This window comes from Rhineura floridana, chromosome 4 (assembly GCF_030035675.1).
Source record: "Rhineura floridana isolate rRhiFlo1 chromosome 4, rRhiFlo1.hap2, whole genome shotgun sequence".
NCBI classification, from domain to species: domain Eukaryota; kingdom Metazoa; phylum Chordata; class Lepidosauria; order Squamata; family Rhineuridae; genus Rhineura; species Rhineura floridana.
This window is the reverse complement of record NC_084483.1, coordinates 134999156-135027147: the sequence shown is the minus strand read 5'-3', so window position 1 is coordinate 135027147 and position 27992 is coordinate 134999156. Positions and strand designations below refer to the sequence as shown.

The 27992-nt window shown below is 45.0% G+C and overlaps 1 protein-coding gene across 1 annotated transcript in view; it reads left to right on the top strand.

Moving 5' to 3' along the window:
• PCNX2 (pecanex 2) overlaps window positions 1-27992 on the top strand; it is a 262726-nt gene that overhangs the window by 158406 nt on the left and 76328 nt on the right. The window contains exon 24 of the mRNA XM_061624508.1: window positions 15751-15809. Coding sequence (XP_061480492.1) covers window positions 15751-15809 — 59 coding nt within the window. The remainder of the gene's footprint in view (window positions 1-15750; window positions 15810-27992) is intronic.

Here is a 27992-nt window from a genome sequence, read left to right as displayed (position 1 = left end):
GAAAATTGCCACTCAGAATGGTACACTGCTGGGGAAAAGTTGACCATGAAGCCTTGTACTTCTTTCTTTATGAACACAACGTTTATTTGGCTCCTGCTTACCTCCTTGTGTGGCAAAGTGAAGCAAAATTGCATTTGCTGTGATTTGCAGGTTGGCCACAGTTAGAGTCACTTCTTTGGGCTAATTCAAATGATCCTTTTCCAGACTTATCTTTCAGCTTTGTCTCCCTGAATTGCATGGATACATAGTGCATTGACTGGACGCATACATCCAACACTGGAACCAAGGAAGCTGCCTTATACAGAGTCAAACCAACGGCCCATGTAGCTCAATAGTGTGCGCTCCCTGTTGAACTTCTGGCACTTAGGAAGACTTTTTTCCCGGCAGGCTTTTTAAATGAATTCTGATTTTATCGTTTTAATCCCTTTTTAGTCACCACCTCTCAGCCTCAGAGGAAGGCAATGGTAAACCCCCTCTGAATACCAGGAAAACCCTATTCATAGGGTAGCTGTTAAGTCAGGATCGACTTGAAGGCGGTCCATTTCCATAGTTATTGCATTGAGTCTTGTGTACATGGCTTCGATACAACTGTAATTAAGCTGAATATAAATTGTCTAAATAAGTAAATATGCTGACCGGCAGGGGCTCTCCAGGGTTTCAGGCGGGGGACATTCCCAGCCCTACCTGGAGATGCTGGGGACTGAACCATTTACAGTATGCAAAGCAGATGCTCTACCATTGAGCTACAGCCCTTCCTTGCCCTGTAAACTCATCACTGCACCCTCACGGGGAGCCAGGAATGTGTATCCTTTAGTCATGGAATGAGGCAAATATTTACAGTGTTTCTGCATATTACCATCTTACCAAGCGGTGGCAAAAAAAGAAAGAAAAAGAAAAAAGACTACAGCGGAATAGGATGAATATGAGTTTTGTGTTGATAGCTAGAACAGACATAAATTAATAGGTAAATGTTTGGAGCCTCTAAAAGAATACCAAGAACAATTAAAATGGAAGGACAAAGGGTCCTTTTAAAACTTTAGTTTCCATTTATCTGGTGCCACATTTCTTCTTTTTTTAATCTTTAGCCTGTGCGGGCCAATAACGCACCTTGAGACAGAAGCCAGATTTGTGAAAAGTAATTGGGAGTGCATTCAAATTTGTGTTCGGTAGTTCCCTGTCAATTAAAAGATATTTACAGTTCCAGTGCATTGAAGGCTTGAGTATGCAGTATGGTGAAGACAGAAGAGGGGGGACTCAGAGGGAGAGGGCCTCTTAAACAACACAAGAGCAGAAACTGGAACCTCAAAAATTAGATGCGAAAGGAAAAAACAATGGTGGAGAAAAGGGAGAAAAGTTTCAAATCAGAAGTAAAACAAACAAACAAAGCCAGAGAAAATAAATGTGAGTAAAGAGCTCCATAGATTAAACATATAGGGAGGTACAGCCATGGGGAGGTGGTGATCTACCACAGAAGATGAGGACAAGCCTATCTATGCCTTGTGCCTCGCTCTCACTCCTCTCATGGACGGGTACCTCATTGCTCATCTGCTGTGCCCGCTGGCCTGTGTGTGCTGTCATTTAACGCCAGATGAGTACACATAAGACCACACTCATCCATGATTTTATCATGGATGAAGGTGCCGATTTGATGTGGACATTACTGACACCTGGGAGGGTAAGTTGGGAGGAGTTGATCTGACCAAGCTTTGCCCACCTGGATACTAGGTGCAACACCAACAGAGGCTGCAGGAAGGGGGGCGGAGGAGTTGCTGTGGTCTACAGAACTTCCATCTCTGTCACCAGAAAGTGCTCTGTCTTGGAGCTAGCTGTGAGGGCCTGCACCTGGTGTCCAGCCAAGGAGACAGTAAACTAGGGTTGCTGCTGGTGTACTGTTCACCCTGCTGCCTGGCAGCTTCTCTGACTGAGCTGGCGGGGGCCATCTCAGCTGTGCTATTGGAGGAGCCTGGAATGATATTCCTGGGTGATTTCAATGTCCATGCTGAGGCTGCCTCTAATGTTCCGCATTGGGACTTCACGGCCTCCATGACAACCCTGAAGCTGTTTCAAGTTGTCACTGGCCCAACGCATAGGGCAGGGTACACCCTCGACTTGGTTTTTGCTCCAGATGGAGGAAGGGGTGATCTGGAGATGCGGAGTTGGATGTCACCCCATTGCCATGATCAGACCACTTCCTTGTGAAGTTTATAGACTTACGGCTCCGATCCTCCCCTGCAGGAATGGTGGACAGATTAAGATGGGCCACCCCCAGAGAGAAATGGAATCCATAGGATTCCTGAATGCCCTGGGGGAGTTCCCGGTAGATAGAGCAGGTGACCCTGTTGAAGCCCTTGTCACACTGTGGAACAGCGAGGCAGGTCGGGCTCTTGACACAGTTGCCCCTGAGTGCCCTCTGTGGCATTGTGGAGCCCAGGTTTCACCTTGATACACCAGTGAGGTAAGGGCAATAAAACAGTCTGGATGATGGCTAGAGCGTAAGACATACTGTGAGGCTGATCAGGCATGTGAAAAACATCATAACCGTGCCTACTGTGTGTTGGTGAGGGCGGCGAAGAAGGCCCACTTCTCTGCCACCATCACATCCTCAAGTAGCCGTCCAGTAGAGCTTTATTGTCAGGGGTCTGTTGACATCAACTCCAGGAAATTGCGTTTTAGGCCCTTTGGAGTCCCACTATGAATTGTTTGCAAGGCACTTTCAATGTAAAGTTATTTGTCTCCATAGCCATCTTGATGCCCCATCCACATCTGCTGTAGTCCCTAGTGAGGTGTCCAGTGCAACGTCTGCTGCAACTTCTTGGGAATGGTTTCAGTTGATCTTGCCTGATGACATGGACAAGGTGCTTGCAATGATGTGGCCAGCAACGTGTCCTCTGGACCCTTGCCCTTCTTGGCTCAATAAAGCTTGCCAAGGGGGTTTGACCGAGTGGATCCGGGATGTGGTCAACACATCATTGCAGAAGGGAGTGGTTCCAGTGCCCTGAAAGAGGCGGTGATCCGACCATGCCTGAAAAAGTCCATCCTGAACCCATTGGTTTGTGACAACAATTGTCTGGTCGCAAATATCCCCTTTTTAAGCAAGGTGATTGAGAGGGTTGTGGTGCAGCAATTGCAAGTACTCTTGGATGAAACAGATTATCTTGATCCATTCCAGTCTGGGTTCAAGCCTGGTTATGGGACTGAATCAGCCTTGGTCGCCCTGATGAATGACCTTTATCGAGAGAAGGATGGGGGAGTAAGACCGTATATTCTTACTTGATCTCCTGGTGGCTTTTGATACCATTGACCATGGTATCCTTCTGGGCCAACTTGGAGAGATGGGTATTGGAATCACTGTATTACAGTGGTTCCAATCCTACCTCCAGGGTCATTTTCAGAGAATAGCATTGAGTGATTGTCTTTTGGCCCCCTGGCAGTTGTGCTGTGGGGTGCTGCAGGGTACCATCCTGTCCCCCATGCTGTTTAACATATATGCGGAGCCCTTGGGAGTGGTCATGAAGAGATTTGGGATGAGGTGTCAGCAGTATGCTGATGATACCCAGCTCTATTTCTCTGTAACATCTGAATTGGGAGAGGCCATTCAATCCCTTGACCGCTGCCAGGACTTGGTGGTGGGCTGCATGAAGGCCAATAAACTGAGTCTGAATCTTAGCCAGACAGAGGTGCTGTGGGTTGGTGGTTCCCGAGTTCGGATAATTAATCAGTTGCCTGCTTTGGATGGGGTCTTATTCCTTTTGAAAGAACAGATCTGTAGTCAGTGGGTGCTCCTGAATCCATCTTTGTTGCTAGAGGCCCAGGTGATCTCAGTGGGTAGGAGTACCTTTTATCAACTTCGGCTTGTAAGACAGCTGCAGCCGTTTCTGGCCTGGGATAGCCTGACCACTGTTGTCCATGCACTGGTAACCTCCATGCTAGATTACTGTAATGTGCTCTATGTGGGACTGCCCTTGTGTTTGGTCCAGAATCTGCAGCTGGTGCAAAATGCGGCAGCGAAACTGCTTACTGGGTATCGCAGCTGCAGATTCCCAAGATTCCCAAGAATTGCACTGGCTACCTATCAGCTACCAGGCTAAGTTCAAGGTTCTGGTTTTGGTATACAAAGCCCTATACAGCTTGGGACCAGGATACCTGAAAGACCGTCTTACCCCTTATATACCTAATCAATCACTACACTCTGCAGGTGAGGGTCTCTTGCAGATACCATCTTATCAGGAGATCCATTCTGCACACCAACAAAAGCAGACTTTTAGTGTAGTGGCACCTACCCTTGGGAAATCCCTCCCCTTAAATATTAGACAGATGCCATCTCTGTTATCTTTTGGGTCCCTACTGAAGACCTTCCTCTTTCAACAAGCCTTTTAAGTAGAGACCTTATCCCAGTCTGATTCTGTGTTGGAATTGCTTTTTAATATATTTTTAAAGCTTTTTTAAAAAGATGTTTTAAAAGATGTTTTGTTTTAATGTTTTTGATGTTTTGTAATTTAAAGTCTGTTTTTATGATGCTTCAGAGTGTTTTTTAGTGTTTTTTCTTGCCACCCTGGGCCCCAACTGGGAAGAAGGATAGGATATAAATCTAATAAATAAATAATAAATATTAACCTTTTTAATTTTAAAATATGCAGATATGAGTGTGAGCGAAGGCTTGTTTTTAAAACTTGTGTTAAGACTAAGAATATAGGAGGAAAGAGTAAATTAAACAGTGCCTTTGAGTATGTGTAGGGAAGGATGGCCACTTACACATTGCCAAAAAGAGGACACAGATCTTCATAAAATTTGCATATGCTAATTTATATGTATAGATACAAATTTAGAAATATTGGATGAGATCTAGTGTAACATTGACACAAGAAGTTTGAGAGTTGATGCTGCACAAGTAATTGTGCAAGCAATATCACAGGTGGTAGCGCACAAAGCTTAACTTGCACCAAGTATAATCCTAGTGGTTGCACTAAAGTTACGCAAAATCTTTTTGGAAGCACAAGACACTCATTAGGTTTGGTTGTTGTACTATGCTAACAGTGCCCAGTGAGTGGACTGTCACAATTGGATCCTGCCCAATTGCTATAATTTAAATAGAAAATTCAACTGCTGACGAGAGGCCAAATGGCAGGCTCTGGACTGATAATCCCACCCCTGGTATGCACATTGAAGGTACTGTCTGTGAAAGGCCTGGGCAAACCCTCTTTGGCATCTGGCTCTTCCCTGGGCCCCCTTGAGAGTCGCTGCTCCTCTCCTTGCCACCCTCTGGCCTTCGCGGCTCAGGTGAGTCATCACAACCCTTAAGGTGAACTGCTCATGGCAGCTTCAAGGCCCTCCTTTTCCTTAGGGTTATCTTTGCACTGGACATGGATTGGACAACCTTTCATATAGAGGATGGTCCTCTGCAAAGTAAGACACATAGTCACCCTAGTGCATGGTACCTTTTCCGCTTTACCTAACCATAACCGTCCACTATGGTCTGTTAACTTGTAAATATCTGGATTTTGATCTGGTATATGACTAGATTTTTCTTTCTTTTAGACAAGGTGGCATAAATGAGTCTTAGACAAGAAAAATTACATCTTGGTTAGCAATATAAAAATGGAATGTATATTATCATAAGAATGCAAACTTACTAATAAAATAATGTGATTACATGCATGCTAGACCTTTCCAATTTGCCTTCATGGGCATTTAAAAATTATCAGGTAGTAGTGAAGTCATTTTAACATTTTAGTGGAGTCTTTCAGAATTAGTTAGCTCCCTGCTGAAGATGCTCACAATTTTCACATGCTCCTCCTCCGGGCAAACTCCAAAGGACCTGCATTCAGTTTGGGTGGAATAACACCACTCAAGAAGAAATTAAATTACTGAGCTAATTATCACCCTGGCTGAGTGGTAAGAATAAAATTTAATGTTAGAAGCCACCAGAGAAAAGCCCCCATTCCCCAGTAGTCCCAAAAGTTCATTTTTAAAAGAGATCCTAGTTGACAGCTAAAAGCCCAAGGGTGAATGTGCAGCTGAGTCTGGAATACATGATATTAGAATTTTAATATTGTACAGATTCTTAGAGCTTTTAACAAGTTGCAGCAATTCAGCTGCCATAATTGTGTGGAGATTTTAAAGTCCAAATTAGACTTTGTGGATGTCCCTTGGCTAAATTACTCCAGATTTCCAGAACTTTGATAGTGAAATAGTTTCTCTATAATTTTGTTTTACAACAGCTATGTCATTTTAAACAACTGGAGAAGGCCAGGGTCACAATTCTTAGTTACAGAGGGGTAAAGTTGTAGGGTTCTTTCACATGTTATTTTAAAACCTTACGTGGCAGTTGCGTGAACTTCTTTTGGCCCATTTTTGACATGATTTCCATCCCCAACACGAAGAACATGATCTGTAATTTTATATTGTGTTCCCTCTTTCATCACAAGAAATTAACCCTATATATTGAATTTCCAATAATGTGTGACGCATGACTCTCAAATCTTAATAGAAAGAGCCTTCTGATTTAGCCAGCTTCCCTCTATATGTATGCATAACATTTTCTAAAGTAGAGCTTAGTTACTCTTAATATGTGTAGCCTTTGGGATGCTTGATCCTGAAGGGGCTTTTTCAGCTACCCAGAGGCAAACAAAGAACTGAAGCATTATTTATTTATTCCATATATCCCTCCCTTCCAGCAGGAGCCCAGGGCGGCAAACAAAAGCACTGAAAACACTTTAAAGCATCTTAAAAACAAAAGACTTTAAAACATATTAAAACAAAACTTCTTTAAAAACATCTTTTAAAAATCTTAAAAACATCTTTAAAAATGAACTCCAAACATCTTAGAAAGTAGTTCCAGCACAGACACAGACTGGGATAAAGCCTCTACTTAAAAGGCTTGTTGAAAGAGGAAGGTTTTCAATAGACACCAAAAAGGTAACAGAGATGGCGCCTGTCTAATAATTAAGGGGAGGGAATTCCAAAGTGTTAGTGCCACAATACTAAAGGTCCACTTCCTATGTTGTGCGGAGCGGACCTCCTGATAAGATGGCATCTGCCATATATATATGGGGTATATAAGGGGTAAAATTATCTTTCAAGTATCCTGGTCCCAAGCTGTGTAGGGATTTGTACACCAAAACTAGAAACTTGGCCTGGAAGCTAATGGGCAGCTAGTGCAACTCTTTCAGTAGTGGGGTAACATATTGGCGATAACCTGCCCCAGTGAGCAGTCTCACTGCCGCATTTTGCACCAGCTGCAGCTTCCGGACCAACCTCAAGTGCAGCCCCACATAGAGCGCATTACAGTAATCCAGCATGGAGGTTACCAGTGCATGGACAATAGTGGTCAGGCTAACCCGGTCCAGAAACAGATGCAGCTGTCTTACCAGCTGAAGCTGGTAAAAGGCACTCCTATCCACTGAGGTCACCTGGGCCTCTAGCGCCAAAGCTGGATTCAGGAGCACCCCCAAACTACAAAGCTGCTCTTTCAGAGGGAGTATGACCCCATCCAAAGCAACTGACCAATTATGTGAACTCAGGAACCACCAACCCACAGTGCCTCCATCTTGCTAGGATTTAGTTTATTGGCTCTCATCCAGCCCACCACTGAGTGAAGCATTACCATATGCTAGGCCAGTGAGACAAAGCCATTCTGCAGAAAATGAGGCTTTATTTTGGCTTTACCTTCTTTACAGAAAAGTGGAAGAGATCAAGCTCATCACTCGCCAGTCTGTTATGCATTATATGATTTTAGTTGTACACCTTTGGGTCAAACTACATCTGATGGAGCAGATCTGTGATTGGATCTCTCAAGTACTTTTTTTTAAGCTTAAAAGCAGCCACTGGGACCTCAATCTGGCCATGGGATGGGTGGAGGTGGAGTGTATCCCTCCCTACCCGTTTCCCTAATTGAAATCATCATTGGAGGGGATGGCTTCTATTATATTATGTTTTAGAAGAGAGGGCAAGAAATCATAAACAAGGTTTCCTTGTCATAAAAGAAACTGAGTTTTTTTTTTAAAAAAACCCACTTTATATTTGTTTTCCACACTATTTAGGCAATCAAGCTGAACATATTTTCCTTGAATAGAATTTAAACCTTTATATGCTGTATGTATTTAGCTCAAAAACACTGTAAGTGAAAAAGATTCACATAGCTGAGTACACAACCATCCCAGGTGCTGTTTTAATGTGTTTTCAGTGCTTCTGCTGCAGAGCTCTTAGAGATGAACATTTGGAAGGAGCCTTAACTCCATCTTCTTTCAACTTTTGTTTTGAAGTTCTGAACCTCAGAATGGGGTTGAGTCTTCTTACAAATGCTCATCTCTAAGAGCTCTGCAGTAAAAGCACTGCAAACTCATTTAAAAAGCACCTGGGATGGTTGCAGATTGAGCTATGTGAATCTTCTACACTTCAGTGTTTTTGAGCTAAAACTAGTTATTTCAGTAGGGTTGAAATTTCTCCTGAAAACCTAAGACTTGAAAGTTTGCTGTCTTTCATTTCTTTTCAGTGCCATTGTTTCCCTTGGCTGCTATTACTTCTTCCTTCATGGTTAGTCATACAGATGATGCCACTTAATAAGGGATTTGAGGCTTTTTGGTTTAGAGAAAGGCGAATCAGAGATGACATTATAGAAGTCTATAAAATTATGCATGGCATGGAAAAAGTGGATAGAGAAGTTTTCTCCCTCTCTCATAACACTAGAAATTGTGGACATTCAGTGAAGTTTGTTGGAAGATTCAGGATAGACAAAAGAAAGTACTTCTTCATGCAGCCCATAGTTAAACTGTGAAATTCGCTCCCACAAGAGGCAGTGATGGCCACCAACTTGGATGCAGTGGTGTAGTGGCAAATTTAGAAGTCCAGGGTCCCATCATGAGTCACCAGGATTGGCCTCACAGGGCAAATTTGACATGTGACTGGGGGCACCCACCTGTCAATCACATGACATCATTATCCAACCCACATCAAAACCCCTTGCAGGGGGGTCCCAAGCCACAACATCCTGCTGGCAATCAGGTGCTTGGAAAGCGCTGCTTCCCCAAACACCAAACGTAGAGCTAGCAAAGTGGTTGTTTCTCCCCATGGGGGGTGGGGACAAGGAAGCTGCTATTTTACGGGCATTGCTGCCTGCAAGAAGGGTCCCTCTCACAGCTGATCTGCGAAAAGCAGGTTCCTTCCCCCTGCATTTTGCATATCAACTGAGAGAAGAACTTCTCTCTTGCACATGATGTAAAATACAAGGGGCATTGCTTGACAAGTGTTTCTTTCTCCTTGCACAGACTTACTGCAGTCAAAATGGAGGGTGCACAGGGAGAGAGAGAGAAACAGGGCTAAGAAGAGGGGATGGAGAGTGAGGTGAGGTGACATTTCTTCACAAAGAAGGGGGCAAGGGAAGGCTGAAGGAAGGGAGAAGGTAGGCTATCTGTAAAATACAAGGGGAATTGATTGTAAAGCAGTTATTTTCCCCTCAAATGTGCTTTTTGCAGATTGTCTGTAAGAAAGTGAAGGGCGGGGAAGAGCCTCACAGAGGGTGGAGGAAGACAAAAAGAGCAAAGTGCTAAGAAGAATGAGGTTGCCTGTATTTTACAAGAGGAAGAAGCCTGCTTTTTGTAGATCAGCGATGAGAAGATGTTCTATCTCACACAGTGATGTCTGTAAAATACCCCCTCTTCTTATTCCTTTGTCTCTCTGCCCCCTCCACTTTCTCCCAGACAATCTGCAAAAAGCACCAGTGAGAGTGAAAAAATGCTTTACAAGCAATGCACCTTTTCAAACAAACAGCCTTCCTTCTTTTAGCCTTGCTTCCTTCATCCCCTTCTCTGTGAGAAAATGCTGCTTTACCTTACTCTTAGCCCCATCCTCCCCTGACCCCGTGTGGCAATCTTCACCTACCCTCCGTGTTGGCTCCTATGGGCTTGTGTAGAACTACTTAAAAGCTCTTCATTTTAGTAAGATTCTGATGCAACCCCCCTCTTAAATCAGGCTTGGCTGTCTCTCCTCAGAAAACTTCCCTCTCTTAATTCCTGTTGACTCTCTCCCTCCTTGTGTTTCTCTCCTCCCCACAACTATAGATGGTGGGAGCCAATTAGCATGCAAGGCAATTCATGCTGACTGCTGATTAGCTGTAGTGACTCTTGACCTTGCTTGATTCTCCGGTTGCCTAGCTTGTAAGCATACACTCAAGAGTTCAGGAATTGCTGTGGCTTGATTGGCTGTAGAGACAGACAGAGGGTCTAAAGTGCTGGCAGGGGCTTGGCTGCAAAAATAGTAACAGGGCTGCGTCCCAGAGCGTCCCCCTAAGAAAACATATGTGCTTGGATGGCTTTAAAAGAAGATTAGACAAATTCATGGAGGATAAGGCTATTGATGCCTACTAGCCATGATGGCTATGCTCTCCCTCTATGGATAGAGGCACTATGCTTCTGAAAACCAGTTGCTGGAAGCCGCAGGAGAGAATAGTGCTCTTGTGCTCAGGTCCTGCTTGTGGGCTTCCCATGGGCATCTGGTTGGCCACTGTTAGAACAGGATGCTGGACTACATGGGCCACTTACCTGATCCAGCAGGCTCTTCTTATGTTCTTAGCTAATAGGATGACATCACAATATTATGTAGCCAATCAGATGTCGTTAGTGAGGTTAGCTGATGTTAGCGAGGGCAATTGGAAGTGAGGTTGATAGCAACTTAAATAGTGAAGAAAGTGTGCCAAAACAAAATCCCATTAGAACAGGAAAGTATTTTTCAGCATTGTTGACCATATTGTAAAAAGAAAAAAGTGAGTAGTTTTGTCTTAAGCCCTAATTTTTAAAAACATGTTAAACTGGTTTTGCTGCTCCATCCAACGCTGATACACAGTGAAGAAGAGCTCATTGTTTTAAGATTGCAGTCCAAATTTTACACATAATACAACTAAAAGAAAATGCATTGTAAACTTAAAGCCACAAGCTTTAAGTATGAGCTGGGCCCTGGGAATCACCCACTTGTTACGGTAGCTACCAGTTGGGAGTCACAGATAGTACAGAGTGTAGTTGGCTTCCAACAATATGAAGACAAGCTATTGTTAGCTAGAGATGAATGAGTACCTTGCTGCCTGATCCCTCACTTGTTAAGGCCTTAGGCAATTTGAGGGAATGTCCTGTCCGCACAAAGGGAAGCTAAGTTCAGGATGGAGCCTGCAAGGGAGAAGGCGAGCTGTAGATTTAATAGGTTCTGTGTGAGCCATGTTTGCTACCTGATTATACAGCCACGTGAGTGGCTGTATACTATAGCCAGCATGGATTTTTTGCATTCCGAAATGTTAAATTGAAAATACCCCCCATGCCATTCTGATGCTTCCCATAAGCTCATTTCAAAACAAAATCTTACAAAACTTATAGTCCTGAACTCAGAAACACTGATATTGTACTGCCTTACAAATTTCTCAAAATGCAAACACAATTTGGGTTGGTCTTTCACAGTTCAATCCACTTGCTGTGTAGCTTGGAAGAATTTGGTAACATGTGCCTCTGAGCATACGGTGAGTGGTGGCAACACCTACAATCAGCCCAAATAATAGAAACAAGACATGTGCTGTGCTGATCTCGTTTTAGCAGGGAGGAAGCAACATTATTAAGACAGTTAATATAGTTCAGATATTCACTTTAAATATGTTTGATTTACTTTGCAATTTTAGTGAAGTTTCCTATAGTAAATCATTTTCTTTTGCTTCTATTTCTGTGAATATGCAAGGTACAGCAAAAACTTCGCAAAATTTACACTAAAAAAACTCCAAAAATAATTGTGGAATAATGGCTCTAACTATTCTGCAGAATAGTCTCCAGTGGACATCAGGAGTGTCTCAGTTTGCACAAGATCAAACAGTGGGAGGTGAAATATATTCTAGCAAAATTCTAGGTGTACCCTATGTTTTTAATTGCCCGTGCCCACCTTTCCTTAAGTGGAGTGGTTTAAGCATAGCAGGCTGAAAACATGCATCTTGGGTAGGCCAAGTTTTTTTTTCTAACAGCTAGAGTCATTGCTTAAGTAGCAACATATTGTAATCAGTCTGATTTTACATCAAACTGCAGTTTCAGATTCAACTGTTAATGCACCCAAAATAGAAATAGAACATAACGTCCAATTTGAAACACAAATTGACGTGTGTGCGTTGTTGTGTGAAACAGCATACATTACGTTGGAGTTAAGTTGAGCAAGAAACTTCTTCAGAGCATTAGATCATGTTAAGAGTCTTTATTAAGACATTACGGCCAAAGGCTTAAGAGTAAATACATGTAGAGTTTCTTCAGTCACCCCCCTTCTGGTACATCTCTCTCCAAAGGTAAACACAGAAGAGAACCTCTCAGTTCAGAGGCAATACACAGAAAACACAGCTTAACACAGATAGCTGCTAGAACTTTTCCCAGTCTATCGCGATGGTTACCATAGCAACGGCCTTGGCAGTCCGTTCCCAGACTGGGCAAAGACATAACTCCCCCTAGTTACAGTTTTTCAGACTTGATGGAAAACAGACTCAGTGACAGTACGGTTCAATGGTCAACAATTCCCCCTTTTTCCCATCATGTCTGTAACTCATTACAACAATAACAACAATACATTTCTCCAATACATCTTGCAATACAGTTCCAAATTACATCTCAGTACATTACAGTACATTTCAGAACATCACTGTACATTTAGCTAGAACTTTATTCAATCAAACTTTGGCTCATTCCAAGCCTTGTCACCAGTTTGCCTTTCAGATTTACGTCAAGATCTGGTTTAAATGTTTGTGCTTGTGTTTCTGGACACCAAACTCTGAAATATGCATTCTCTTGTGCTCTAGGTGCACGTTTGCCACGTCTCTTACCCTGTGGCTTGTAAACTCGGCTGCGATGCACTCTTTCAGGCATCAGCCTGACTGCATTACATGAATACTGTGGCTGTGTGCTTTTAACAGCTGTCTTCTTACAGCTCTGACCGTCATTCTCTTTCCGCCCCATTAAACTCAAGGCATCAGCACACTTCACACCCATGGACATTCTAAACAGCCCTTGTGTCATAAAACCCTGACAGACAACTTTGCCTCTTCTCTGCACAAAACATTTTCCTCTATCAAATGTTACACAATACCCAGAAGTCACCAGTTTTTGAACTGATAAAATATTATGAGCCAATTCCGGAACAAACATTCTGACATTATCCCAAGTTCATTAAATCTCACCAGTCCTCGGGCTTCCACCCTTTTCTGTGATCCATCCGCAAGTTGCACAAAATCCTGCACTTCTTCTGAAGCATAAAACAAACTTCTGTCTTTAATTAATATACGGCTCGCCCCGCTGTCGACAATCCAGTTAACAGGTCCTAAATCTTGAGACTTCTGTTTACAAACAAAGTTCACACTTCCCTGCTTCAAGCCTCCGTCCCTGGAGTTTCGCTTGACTGCACAGTCTTTTCGGAGATGCCCACGAGCCCCACAGGTATAACAAGCCTTTAACAGCTGCTGCTTGTAATCCTGTTTGCTTTCGGCTGCCTCCTCCGGTTCGGCACTTCTCTCCTCCTTGCTTGTGACAGCTTCCATCAGCTCGGCTCTCTGCGCCTCCTGCCTCCGCTGCCATTCCTGGGACAAATCCTGCAACGCGTCCCACATCTGTTTGGCCGATGGCTCATCTCTCACACACATCAGTTGAGAATCCGATAGAGCCAAGATTATAAACGCCTGCACCCTCTGATCTTTGCGCTTCCAGGCCGCGGTCAATACCGCCAGGGGTGGTCCATCTATAATGTCCCATAAATCCTCTGTTATCAGCAAAGCCCGCATCCTCAGCTTCCAGCTGCCATAATTCTTTTCCGTCAATCTTTCCATTGGCACGCCTCCCCCAGACAGGTTTACAGCCATGTTGCTCACCTCCGTCTGGTACAATCAATCAAGCTGCCCTCTGGAACTCCATCTGCCGTTCAGACCAGCAACTTACTCCTGTGTAATGCGCTGTGGATCTGGGCCCATAACCCCTGTTGACGTGTGTGCGTTGTTGCGTGAAACAGCATACATTACGTTGGAGTTAAGTTGAGCAAGAAACTTCTTCAGAGCATTAGATCATGTTAAGAGTCTTTATTAAGACATTACAGCCAAAGGCTTAAGAGTAAATACATGTAGAGTTTCTTCAGTCACCCCCCTTCTGGTACATCTCTCTCCAAAGGTAAACACAGAAGAGAACCTCTCAGTTCAGAGGCAATACACAGAAGACACAGCTTAACACAGATAGCTGCTAGAACTTTTCCCAGTCTATCGCGATGGTTACCATAGCAACGGCCTTGGCAGTCCGTTCCCAGACTGGGCGAAGACATAACTCCCCCTAGTTACAGTTTTTCAGACTTGATGGAAAACAGACTCAGTGACAGTGCGGTTCAATGGTCAACAGTCTTCACCATCATATGACATAGAGCAATAAAAAAGGCTTTGAAATTAATAAAAATAAATTTGACACAGGTTGCTAGGATGAATAATGAGGGAAATAAAATTTTCTAGATTAGATTCTCTGTAGAAACAATAGTAACACAGGAAAGAAGCAAAGTAAGAAGAGCACAAACAAACAAATATGTAATTCTCCATCTTTGGAGATGGCAGGTATTGCCACCACTCACCGTATGCTCAGAGGCACATGCTACCAAATTCTTCCAAGCTACAGAGAAAGTGGATTGGACTGTGAAAGACCAACCCAAATTGTGTTTGCATTTTGATAAATTTGTAGGGCAGTCCAATATCTCAGAGAGGAGGCCAGGTCTCCTGCTCCCCTGGTGCATTCTCTATAGCTGCCCGATTTCCCTGCTTTTTAAAGTTTGATAGAAATATCTGTGGGCTATAGGTACGTTCTTAAACCACAAGGTATTTTGCCTATTAGTGAATATTAATCAGGGCCAGTCCTACCAGTAAGCAGAGTGAGGCAACTGTCAGGCAGCAGAATCTTCTGTGGCAGGGAGTAGTGGCAATTTCCCAGTCATTCCCCCTGAGTCTCCCTGACTATTCCTGTCTGCTGGAAGACAGAGCTGTGTGTTCCATTTGTACTATTCTTCACCCCCTAAACTATCCTGTTGTCCTCGGGTTCAATGGAGGATGCTGAAATCATATTGCTGCCAATCCAGTTGGCTTCTGTACATGGAATCAGGGACATCATCTTGTCTTTTGCTTCAAGTAGCAAAATGGATGGGCTGGCCCTGATACTAATAAACCAATCAAGTTAACTACAACAACATATTTAAAGGTCATATTAGAACTCTCTATCCTCTCCTGTTACTATGGCAGCATTCAGAATGCCCATGTCTGGTTCCTTCGTGAGTTGATGTGTTTTCGTACAGAGGGAGTTTTAAAATATGATTTGTTTCATGAGAGTAGATATTATGATTTGAATGTGGAAAGAGGGGATACTGAAAACATTTCTTTCAAACTAGAATCTACATTGAGTTTTGAGGATTCTTTTAATGAGGGCTTCCAATATGTGATGGCAGGTGTCAGCTACACTACTGTAGATGGCATGGGATCTAGTGCTTTAGATGGCTCATTACATGAAATGCCTTACCTTTCTGAAACAGCCATCCCAGACAGCCAGGAATTCAATCAATTCACAAAGCAGGAGTGTTGCTGATATTGAAAGAATCTGGGTTGTGTACAAATGAAATACTGCACAGTACTATTTTATGTGGCCAAATTAAGCTGGGTCAAGAATTAAACCACATCACTTGTACCTATAAGAAACAGAAGACGGAGATAATCTGTAGGTATCTGTTTATTTCCAGCACAAAACGTGCGGACCATTCCAATACAAGACTGGCACTTCAAATAGAAAAGGATGCAGGTATGGAACAAGATTTCTTTTACTCATGTTTATAATAACTCCTTATTTAAAATATGAAATGTAATTGAGTTGGATCCAGAGACACAATAGTGAAAGAAATTCTGACAGAGGTGCTGTTCTGCAAATTGTTGTGGAAGAGCTATCAGAAGACTTTGTACAACATGGGCTTAGCATCTTGAGTATTGTGCAAGATCTTGTGCAAGAGATTACACAACACCTTGCATTAAGGGAAGCACTGTGTTCTCTTTTTTCGCATAAGAAATTGTTCTAAGCTGGGGGAAATCTTTCTGCCTCTGAAAGAGATCTTCCACTTGAAGAAAGGAAGCTCTGGGTCCATCCCATTGTTTGCAGTTCAAGGCATAAAGATTATTTAATTGATATTTTCAATTTTGAAACATTTGTGCTCTAGATGCAATGTTGGATGCAATTTGTTTTCATTATGTAAAGATTTATAAAGACTTCTCAAGGTGCAAATCACCCCGTTGGAAGAAGCCATTTTGGACTGCCTTCAAGTCGATCCCAACTTATGACGACCCTATGAACAGGGTTTTCATGGTAAGTGGTATTCAGAGGGGGTTTACCATTGCCTTCCTCTGAGGCTGAGAGGCAGTGACTGGCCCAAGGTCACCCAGTGAGCTTCACGTCTGTGTGGGGATTTGAACCCTGGTCTCCCAGATCGTAGTCCAACACTCTAACCACTATACCACACTGGCTCTTTTAGATGGATATATATATAGTATCACATTGATATTATCAATTTTGCTGGTGTAGGGAAATCCTATACTGATGTTCTCTCTTTGAGTGATACCCTCACATCAAAATCCAGCTTGCATCTTAAGGTTGATGCCCAAGAACACTTCCTTTTGAAGCTACAGTAGCTCTGTGAACTATAGTAAGTCCAGAGCAACCAGCAACTGGTTAGGCACATTTCAAGCTATGGCTTGAACAGGGGGCTATATGCAAAGGCTCCTGTATTTTCCTAGCTGTGCAGAAGAGGGAATTTTGATTGATGAAACTTGCTGTGCCACAGTGACAAAGCTGTTAAAAATTCCTCTTCTATATAACTGTTAAAGCTGCAGGAGCTATGTTGTCTTTTGCTTCAGGTTATCTTGGTTTGAATGAGAATCTGGCATAGATGTTCTTTGCAACTGCTTTTGTACCATGTCTCACTGCCCTGGTACTCCAGGATCATCTGCGCCAATATGAAGGGAGGTATTCTAAGAATCACCAGCGAGGTTTTGTGCACAACTCCTGTAGCCAGTAGTGGCTTTAGAATCCCAGCATTGCCATTCACTGTGGCTAAGTCAGCCGAGGAGCACCATCAGTCAAATGATGCTGTGAAGATCGGCATTAAAGGTAGCTACACATTTTAGTTAGGTATCTGACATTGCCCTGCACTCTAATTCATGTTTGATCTTCATCAAAATATTCAAAAGGGAAGTTTGCTGAAAGTTTTCAACATCTACATTTCCAAGGACCCAACAACCTTGGATAGCCTTTAAACAGAATATATTGGTGAGCACTGATGCATGTGAGAAAGTTAAAAACCCTGCCCGAGTCAAACCATGTTAATTAGGCAAGAGAATTCAAACTCACTGGCACTGTCAGTTAGACTGTGTGACACTGTTTTGGCAAATGTGGAAGATTTTGCTTCATTTCATTAATCATATTTAGACTATCATTGTAATTTGCCTTTTAGCACACTGTGAGTGCTTAGGTTTGCGAATTAGACTTCACAGTTCTCAAAGGTCTGATCAGTCTGAAGAGCCACTGTGGAGTAGCAAATGAAGGGTTGAACTTGGACCAGGGTGACATGGGTTCAAAAATTCCTGCTCGGCCAAGAAACAAACTTTGTTTTAGCAAGAATACAATGGTATAACTCAGGATTCACATACAAATAACTAAACAAACAATGTGTTGTCACCAGTTTTACCTCCCTCCTTCCTTGGGGTGCATCATGTACCTGTTGTCTGCACAGCTGCCCGGGGGCTGAAAGACAGTCACCCAATGCTATTCTCTGAGAACGACCCTGGAGATAGGATCGGAACCACTGTAAAACAGTGCCTCCAATACCCATCTCACCAAGTGAGCCCAGAAGGATACCGTGGTCAATGGTATCAAAAGCCACTGAGAGATCAAGTAAGAGTAACAGGGTTGCACTCCCCCTGTCCTTCTCCCAATAAAGGTCATCCATCAGGGTGACCAAGGCCGATTCAGTCCCATAACCAGGCCTGAACTCAGACTGGGATGGGTCAAGATAATCTGTTTCATCCAAGAGTACTTGCAGTTGCTGCGCCACAATCCTCTCAATCACTTTCCCTAAAAAGGGGGTATTTGCAACCGGTTGGTAGTTGTCACAAACTAATGAGTCCAGGGTGGGCTTTTTCAGGAGTGGTCGAATCACTGCCTCTTTCAAGGCGGCTGGAACCACTCCCTCCTGCAACGATGCATTGACCACACCCTGGATCCACTCTGTCAGACCCCCTCGGCAAGCTTTAATAAGCCAAGAAGGGCAACGGTCAAGAGGACACGTTGCTGGCCGCATCATCGCAAGCACCTTTCCCACGTCATCAGGCTGCATCAACTGAAACCGTTCCCAAGAAGTTGCAGCAGACATTGCACTGGACACCCCATGGGGACTACAGTAGATGTGGATGGGGCATCAAGACTGCTATGGAGGTGAGCAACTTTAGCCTCAAAATGACTTGCAAATAATTCACAGTGGGCCTCCGAAGGGTCTAAGACTCCATTTCCTGGAGTTGATGTCAACAGACCCCTGACAATACAGAAAAGCTCTTCTTCGCTGCCCTCACTGCCGCACAGTAGGCATGGTTCTGATGTTTTACTCATGCCCGATCAGCCTCACAGCACGTCTTTCACCACTTGCGCTATAGCCATCGTCCAGGTTGTTTCATTGCCCTTAGCTCACTGGTGTACCAAGGTGCAAGCCAGGCTCCACAGTGCCGGAGAGGGCGCTTGGGGGCAACCATGTCGAGAGCCCGACCCGCCTCCTGTTCCACAGCGTGACAAGGGCTTCAACAGGGTCACCTGCTCTATCTACTGGGAACTCCCCCAGGGCATTCAGGAATCCAGTGGGTTCCATTAGGCTCCGGGACTGGACCATCTTAATCTGTCCACCACCCCTGCAAGGAAGGATCGGAGCCATAAGTCTAAACTTCACCAGGAAGTGATCTGACCATGACAATAGGGTGACATCCACCCCTGCTATCTCCAGACCACCCCTTCTTCCATCAGGAGCAAAAACCAAGTCGAGGGTGTGCCCTGCCCTATGTGTTGGGCCAGTAACAAGTTGAGACAGCCCCATGGTCGTCATGGAGGCCATGAAGTCCCGAGTCAGAACACTAGAGGCAGCCTCAGCATGGACATTGAAATCACCCAGCACTATCGTTCTGGGCTCCTCCAATGCCACAGCTGAGATGACCTCCACCAGCTTGGTGGACGGTACACCAGCAGCAACCCTAATTTACTGTCTCCTTGGCTGGACACCAGGTGCAGGCCCTCATAGCCAGCTCCAAGACAGAGTGGTTTCCTGGTGACAGAGATGGAAGTTCTGTAGACCACAGCAACTCCTCCTCCTCCCCACCCCGTCCCTGCAGCTTGTGCTGGTGCTGCAGTGAGTATCCAGGTGGGCAAAGCTGGGTCAGATTAACCCCTCCAAGCTCACCCACCCAGGTCTAATACACACCAAATCGACACCTTCATCCACAATCAAGTCATGGATGACAGTGGTCTTATTATGTACCGATCTGGCGTTAAACAACAAGACACACAGGCCAGTGGGCACAGCAGATGAATGAGGAACCAAACCATGAGAGGAGTGGCAGCAAGGAACAAGGCGCAGATAGCCTTGCCTTCGCCTTCTCGGGTAACTTACTACCTCCCCATGGCTATATTTCCCTCTGCCCATAATCACTGAAATTGGGGTGGCATCACCCATGTTCCTCCATGCTAAGACTCTTCCTAAATACCTAATATGGGCCCAACATGAGCCCTCCAACAAAGCGTGCCGGAACAAATTATCCCAGTAGGCCTCTGTGAGGATTGGGAAGAGTCACACACCCATTCAAACTTTTTCACACAGGGCCCATCTACTCCCCCTCCTGTCTCACACCCAGGGAGGGCCAGCCTTCTGCCAGTTACAGACTCTCACTCTGAAGGCATCTGGCGAGTTTCTCCTCTCATTCAGTTCACTGCACAGGCTCCCACCCGGTGCAGGAACTACACATGCACCACACGCCCTCCCCACCACCAATCTCCTCTAGACTGGTTTAACAGAAAACAAATTAAAAAACAACAAGAAGAAAAAGTAAGAAGGGGGGTAGTGCCCTTGCCCTCAGGAATCCCTAAGGGGCTCCCCAAGGGCAGCTAGGCTTTTATGCCTCCTGGCCCAGCCAGCAGCTGTTGCAAGGGGCTGCGAGATTAACTGCAGCCTCTCTCTGAAGCAAGGGCCAGGCAGGGAGTCCCTGTCCTCGCAGCACTTACCAGGGACCTCAGCTGTCTGGACAGACAGCAGCCCAAAGAAGCTAGTAGCAGGCACTCAGATGCTGGATACTCACTCCCAGGGCGGGTCTTCCTCAGTCCCCTCGTGCTGCAGCTGTTCCCTCTGGAGTATCCATGTTGCTAATCGAGAAGGGGAGGAGTTTTTTTGTCCATTGCACCTTGAAGCCAGGAGAGCGTGGGGGTGTGTGCAATTGACACGAAAAACTTTTTTCTGTCAGTTTCATTTCCTCCTGACATACTTTAAGTAAAACCCCTTTTTTTAAAAAAAGTATGAAATGCAATTTTTATAGTGGGGACTGTGTGTGTGTGTGCCTTCTGTCACATCTGTTGCTCCTTTCCCCCTCCAGTGGGGTGGCGTGCAGCAAACTGGAAGGGAAAAGCAGCACCTCGTATGCAGCTGCCACAGTTGTTAGCTTGGGTCATAAAAGTGATTTCAGTGGAACCCGTTATGCACTCTGGGCTGCGCCATTTCTATCGTGCCAGGGCATAGATGCTGTTACAAAAGGAGCCAGGCCTGGATGCAAGCCCGACCGATAAAGGCTCTCAATTCCTTGAGATGCCAATAAGGAATAGAGACGAGACCAGATCAGTACAAAGTCTTGCCTTTATTAAAACCTTTGCAAAGGGAGGGCCCCAATCAAGTGGCTCTCTCGAATAGCTGACAGTCATCATATTTATAGGCTATAGATGCGTCACATACATAGTATCAAAAATGCATAGCTCATTAAGAATACATCATTGTTTAATTTCTCAGCATCTGTCTATTCTGGTCCACTTCTCTGTTCTCATCTTCAGACTTCCTTTATCCTTGACCTTTGGTGCTACAAGCTGGGAATAACATTTTTAATTGCTAGCGAAGCAGATAAGCGAAAAACTCCCATACTTTTCATAAGCAAGGAAAACAAGCATAAGTTTCATTTTGCATTATTTGATTTCATTATAACATTTTAATTTTAACTCATTGTAACATTTGCCCCTCAGATACTTTCTTAATTTCAAAGAGTGAGAAAGTATCTTCTTAATTATCTATGGTGGCATAAACATTTTCCTCTCGGGTGGGAACTGCTTGGGGGGCATAAACAGTATGGTTCCATACCTCCTCATGAGATGGTGCCATTTCAGTATAATCTCCCTGTATCTCATGCAAGGCTAGCTGCTGATACATCATCAGTTGGGCCTTTCTTTTCATGACCCGAATAAGCATGCCAGATACACAGGATATGATACATGGTAAGCACATAAGAATAAGGAATATAATACAGCCAATAACAAAGAGATGTTTCAGCCAGGCCCAGTTTGGCAGCCAGCTAGTAAGCCAGGCCCAATTTAGGCCCTTCCACTGCTGATCGCCCACATACGCTGTTATTTCTGCATGGTCTACTAATTGATTAATTACCTGTGATTCATCTCCAATTTCGACACAGCACTCACCGCTAGTGTTTAAGGTGGCACAGAGCCCACCTGAGCTGGCGAGGAGCAGGTCGAGACCCTGTTGGTGTATGATCAATCTTTTACGTATCTGCTCAGTTTCCTGCGTTAAGGTGCGTATTGCTTCGCCTGTAGCATTAGTAACCACTTCTACTACAGCTTGCAACCTCAACAGGCCATTGGTCATGGATCTAGCTCCAACGATCCCAATAGAGCTCCATGTCAGTGGTTTGTATTCATCAATCAAATCTTGGGGGGTCCAACCCTTACTTCCCCAGTTATGGTCTCCAGCATGTAAGGCATGCCTTTTGTCTCTGGTATTGGTGTATAGGGGTCTAAAGATATGTTGCCCTTTGGGTTTAACATTGATGTTAGGTATTAAGTAGGCCACATAACAGCTTCCTCTCCAATCGGGGGGCAAGCATGTATATGCAGTAGTTCCACAAACAAACCAATGATGCTTAAGTGCACATTTCCCCAAGGGCCATATTTGTGAATGATGGGTTTGCATAGTTCCATTCAAATGAGACTGAAAACCATGCTGTGGGATAAAGTACCAGCTCATGAATAATGGCTCAGTGTATATAGGGCCACTAGCATTGCATCTAGTTACCCCTGGGGCTGTAGGCATGCAGGTTTCTATCCCTTTTCCCTTCCGAGCTTTGGCATACCAAGAGTCGGAAGCTATATACACTTCAGACCAAGCTTGGGGCTGATCCCCTTTGTACCATCTAAGCATGGTGGTTTGGTCTGGAATGTTGGTGGTCCAGCTGTTAGCACGACATAAGGTTAACCCATACCATTGCCAATAGTCGTCAAATCCTGTATGGCCACAATGACAAGGGGGATTTTTCCGGAACGTGTACTTCATGCCTTGTGGTGTGCAATTGCATCTGGTCTTATTGATATGGGTATCATTATACTGTAAATCAAGGCAAGGGATTCCCCCTGGCCACTTTTGCCATGGGCCTCTTTTGTGTGTGTAAAAACAAGAGGAATGCCCCAACTGGGGCCCTGTTCTATCATAGTTTTCCCAACACCACAAGCCTTTCCTTCTCTTGACTTGCACCTGATCCCTTTGTGGCCAAGTCTGGTTGTGTGCAGGACGGTCCACAGCCAATTCCAATATGGTAAGCGGAAGAGGATATAGTGGAATTTGGCCATGTTGCACCTGCAAGGGGGAACACACCCAGCAGCTGGTGAGTTGGAACTGGGTAACTACCTCCTGTACCAGCTTGAGGAAGGTGTTAGTTTGTGACAACGACCCATTTCTGGTCAAGGGGCGTGTCCATGCCGGAAATAGAATACAAGATAAAACAACATAATAAAAACCATACATGCTATAATTATGGCTATGCATATGTAATATGGATTAACTATATTCTGAACTGCGGGACTAATAACTAAGTCTGGGGGTCTCTGCGAAGACGTAGCTTCAGGCTCAGACCGGGGACTGTCTGCGAAAGCCACTTTTCTTCAGGGATCTTCTTCCGTCCCTCACCTGTTGGGGAATCCTTGGCTATTCCCGTCTCTGGCTCCTGCACCCCAATGGGTGCTGATGCTTTTTTGACTGGTGTGATGGATCCACTTGGCCTTGCCGTCAATCTTTAGCGCTGCATCCGTTGTTAACAGCACCTGGACCGGTTGGCTCCACTCAGGCTGAAGCGTTTCCTTCTTCCACATCTTGATCCGGACCCAATCTCCTGGTCTAAGAGGGTGAATGGCGGCGTCCAGTGGCAATCTCTGGAACTCCTGAGAGTATCTGTAGATTTTGGAAAGAACAGACTGCAGGGCAATAACATATTCTTTGATCACAGCATCTCCCACTATTTGATTTATTTCAAGAGGCTGGGTCTTGAGAGCTGCCAGTACTGGCGGTCTCCCAAATAAAACTTCAAATGGGGTCAACTTAGTCTGTCCTCTGGGAGTGCAACGGAAAATTGTCAATGCCATGGGTAGGGCGCTTACCCAATTTTGTCCAGTCTCTTGGCAAAGCTTGGTTAACGTGGCCTTCAAGGACCTGTTAGCCCTCTCTACCTGCCCAGCTGACTGCGGTCTCCAGGCTGTATGAAGGCGCCATTTAAATCCAAGGGGCCGTTGGAGCTGTTGAACCACTTCCAAAACAAAGTGAGTTCCTCTGTCAGAGTCTATTGTTTCAGGAAGGGAATATCGGGGGGAAATTTCTTTCATCAGTGTCTTAGCCACTACCGCCGCAGTGGCTTGCCTTGTGGGGTAGGCCTCTATCCATCCAGACAGCTGGTCTACTATTACAAGAAGATATTTGTATCCATTTTTCCTAGGAAGCTCTGAAAAGTCAATCTGGAGTCTCTGAAATGGGTAATACGCCCAAGGGCGGCCTCCCATTGGCACAGGTGCGGTTGGCCCTTTTTGATTAGTGGTTGCACATATGGTGCATTGCGCTGCCGCTCGTGCAGTCTCAACATAAAGTCCTGGTGCCATTATTTGCCTGACCAATAAATCTCCTAAGGCGCTCCCCCCTAGGTGCGTGTTCTGGTGTGCTGCCAGTACAACTTGTCTCAGAAGGGGCCGTGGCACTATAATTTGTCCCGTTAGCAGCTTCCACCACCCTTCCGGTGTCAGAGATGCTCCTTTGGCGGCAGCATCCTCTGTTTCAGCGGGTGAGTAGTGAGGCTTTAAAGCATCCAAAGGGATGAGCTGGAGAGCAACTGTAGGGCTTCTTTCAGAGAGAGCTGCTTCCTTTGCCACTTGATCAGCCAAATTATTCCCTTCTCTTAATCTCTTTTCCTTTTCTCTGCCATGTGCCAAAATGTGTATTACAGCCACTTTTTGAGGGAGGGTAACTGCTTTTAAAAGTCTCTTAACAATGTCCAAGTGTTCAATGGTTTTTCCCACACTATTTATGAAACCCCTCTCTTTCCATATCATAGCGAAAGCGTGAATCGCATTGAAACCATATTTACTGTCTGTGTATATGTTGACCCTCTGCCCCTCAAACAGAGAGAGTGCTTTTTCAAGTGCAGTCAACTCAGCCTGTTGTGCAGAGTTGCCATCTGGCAATCTTCCACTGGACAATATCTGGCTCCCTTCTATTATGGCAAATCCTGTTCTTCTGCAGCCTTCCACTACTCTGCTACTGCCGTCAATAAAAACTTCATGGGCATCGGGGAGTGGCAAGTCAGAGAGGTCATCTCGGGGCTTTGTGGCAATTTCAAGGGCATGTTCACAATTATGCAGCAGTTGTCCTGGTTGGGGCATCAGGGTTGCAGGGTTTAGCGTATTGCAGGTGCTAAGAGTGATTCCCTGTCTCCCAAGAAGCTGTTGCTCAAACATGGTTAATCGGCTAGGGCTTAAAACTCTGGCTGCATCAGCTCCCATTATTTTCCTCAGGTCATGCGGCCCTAGGACTTCAACTGGGCTTCCGACCATAATTTTATCGGCTTTCTTAAGCAGGATGGAGGCGGCTGCCAGGATTTTTAAACAAGCAGGCCATCCTTGGGCTACAGGATCTAATTTTGAGGAATAGTATCCTACAGGTCTCTGTTTAGGCCCCCACTTCTGTGTTAACACTCCGGCTGCCACTCCTTTATTTTCTGAGATATAAAGGCGATATGGTTTATTGCCATCTGGCAATGCAAGTACAGGCGCTTGGGTTAACAAAGTCTTAAGCGTTTGGAAAGCATGCTGTTGCTCTTTGGTCCAACGCCAAACCTCTTTTAATTGTTCAGTTTCCAATGCTTTATAAAGAGGCAGCACTATCCTGGCGTACTCAGGAATCCATGGCCTACAGAAGCCAAACAGTCCCAATATAGTGCGTAACTCTTTCACATTTCTGGGGGGGTCCAGGCTGCAAATTGCTTCCTTTCGCTCGGGAGACAGCATTCTGCCATGGTGGGAAATTTTATACCCTAGATATTTAACTTCATCTTGGCACCACTGTATTTTCTGGTGGCTAGCACGATACCCTTTCTCAGCCAAATGGTTGAGCAATGAGACGGAGTCCCGCTCACAGGAAGGCCTATCTTGGCTGCATATCAAAAGGTCATCAACGTAAACCAAAAGGACGGTCTCCTTTGGCTGCTGGTGCCACCCCTCTAAGTCTTTTCGCAAGGCCTTAGTAAATTCCGAGGGGCTTCCCACATATCCTTGAGGCAAGACCCCCCAAGTCATTTGAGAGGCTTGGCCGGTTCGGGGGTTCTCCCAAGTGAAGGCAAACAAATCTTGGCTCTCAGGGTGTAAGGGAATGCTGAAAAAGGCATCTTTTAAGTCTGTCACAGTAAACACTGCTGCCTCAGCTGGAACTCCAGAGAGGAGTGTGTGTGGATTAGGAACTACAGGAACATCCTCTTGTACTTGCTTGTTGATAATTCGCAAGTCTTGTAGGAACCTGTATTTGCCTGGCTGGCCTGGCTTCTTAATTCCAAATATTGGAGTGTTATGGGGAGATGTGGCCGGACGTATCCATCTGTCTTTAAGGAACTGCTGTATGAGCACGGTGAGGCCTTCCCACACCTCTCTTCTTAATGGAAACTGTTTAACAGGGGTGGGCTTTGCTCCTGGCTTTAGCCGAACTTTCACAGGCTCAGCAAATTTAGCTCTGGCTGGGTTCCCTTCTGCAGCCCATACTGTAGGGTTTATATCCTTATTTCTCCTTATATCATCACAAATGGGGCGCTCATCTCTCTGGTATATGGGGCGCTCATCTCTCTGGTATAAGATTGCCATCTGGTATGCAGCTTCCATTTCTTTAGGAATGGTAACAAGAAGACAGTGTTTCTTAAAAGAGATGGTGGCTTGCAACTTTGCCAAGACATCCCTGCCTAAAATGGGTAGGGGGCATTGTTCTGAAACAAGGAAGCGATGCTTAAAGACTTGCCTCCCTGCTTGTATTCCTATTGCTTTTGTTAGGGGTAATCTTTGCTTATCCCCCGTTACTCCTAAAATGGTTCTGTAGTTGGGGCTCAAGTGGTGGGGTGCCGCCCCTGGAAGCATAGAATAGGTAGCTCCGGTATCAACAAGGGCTTTTAGCTTTTGATTGGCCACTGTTATGGGAATAAGCGGCTCTCCCGGATCACTACCTTGTATGCCCGACCACCTTCATTCAGAATCTTCTTCAGCAAAAGCTGGAAGGAGGGGGGCTATGGGTTTCTGTTTTTCTTCACTTTTGCAATCTTTGGCCCAGTGTCCTTTTTTAAGACACTTGGCACACTGATCCTTATCCAACCTTCTTCTGGGACGTTGTCCCCTACCTTCTTCTCCTCTCCTCTTATTCCCGTCTCCTTGCAAGGCAGCAGCCATTACTGCACACTGCCTTTTAAACGTACGCTGATCCTCCCTCTTCTCCCTCTCATCTCTATTCACACACTTTGTAAGCAATGTCCATTAATTGACTCATATTCATTCCCATAGCTCCCTCAACCTTCTGCAGTTTCTTTCTAATATCCTGGGCGCTTTGTCCTATGAAGAGTGTAACTAAAAGTCTCTGGTTGTCAGCAGCAGCTGGGTCAAGGGGGGTGTATTTCCGCATAGTGTCCTGCAGCCGCACAAGAAAGGAAGAAGGGTCTTCCTCTTTGCCTTGTCTAACCTCATACAGTTTGGCCATGTTGGTTGGCTTGGGTATGGCATTTCGTAACCCATAAAGAATGAGGCGGCGATAATTTTCAAGTTCAGTGCTGCCACCGGGTGCGGCATCCCAGCCTAAGTCTCTTTCTGGCAATATGAGAGCCATGGGCTGTGCGCCTGCACCCGCTGCTGCTCTTTCTGTCTCAGCAAGTCTGCGGGCCTGCCCCATAACTAAACTTTTTTCCTCAGAAGTTAGCAAAATGTTCATTAACGTTTGGATATCCGCCCAGCTGGGATGGTGGCTAACAAATATAGATTGCCACAAGTCATAGGCTTTCCCAGGGTCTTCCCTTAAGGGGGGTGTTTGGTTCTTCCAATTGAACAGATCAGAGGTCGTGAAGGGGACATACACATAAGCTAGACCTCCTTGTCCATCAAGGACTTCTCTCATGGGGGCCTGGAGATAGGTCTTGCCACTTCTATGCTCTCTGCGGTCCTCTCTTTTTACGATGGCCGCTTCAACTGCCTGATCCAACAGGTTCAGTCGTTGCTCTTTAAAGACTTTTTCCTGAGGGGTGGTTGCCGGACTTTGGCGAACTTCATGCAGATATCTATGAAAAAGGGTAGGGCCATTCTTCTTTTGACATGAGGGGCAATCTGGAAGGTCTTCTAACACTGAGCTTGATGAAGATG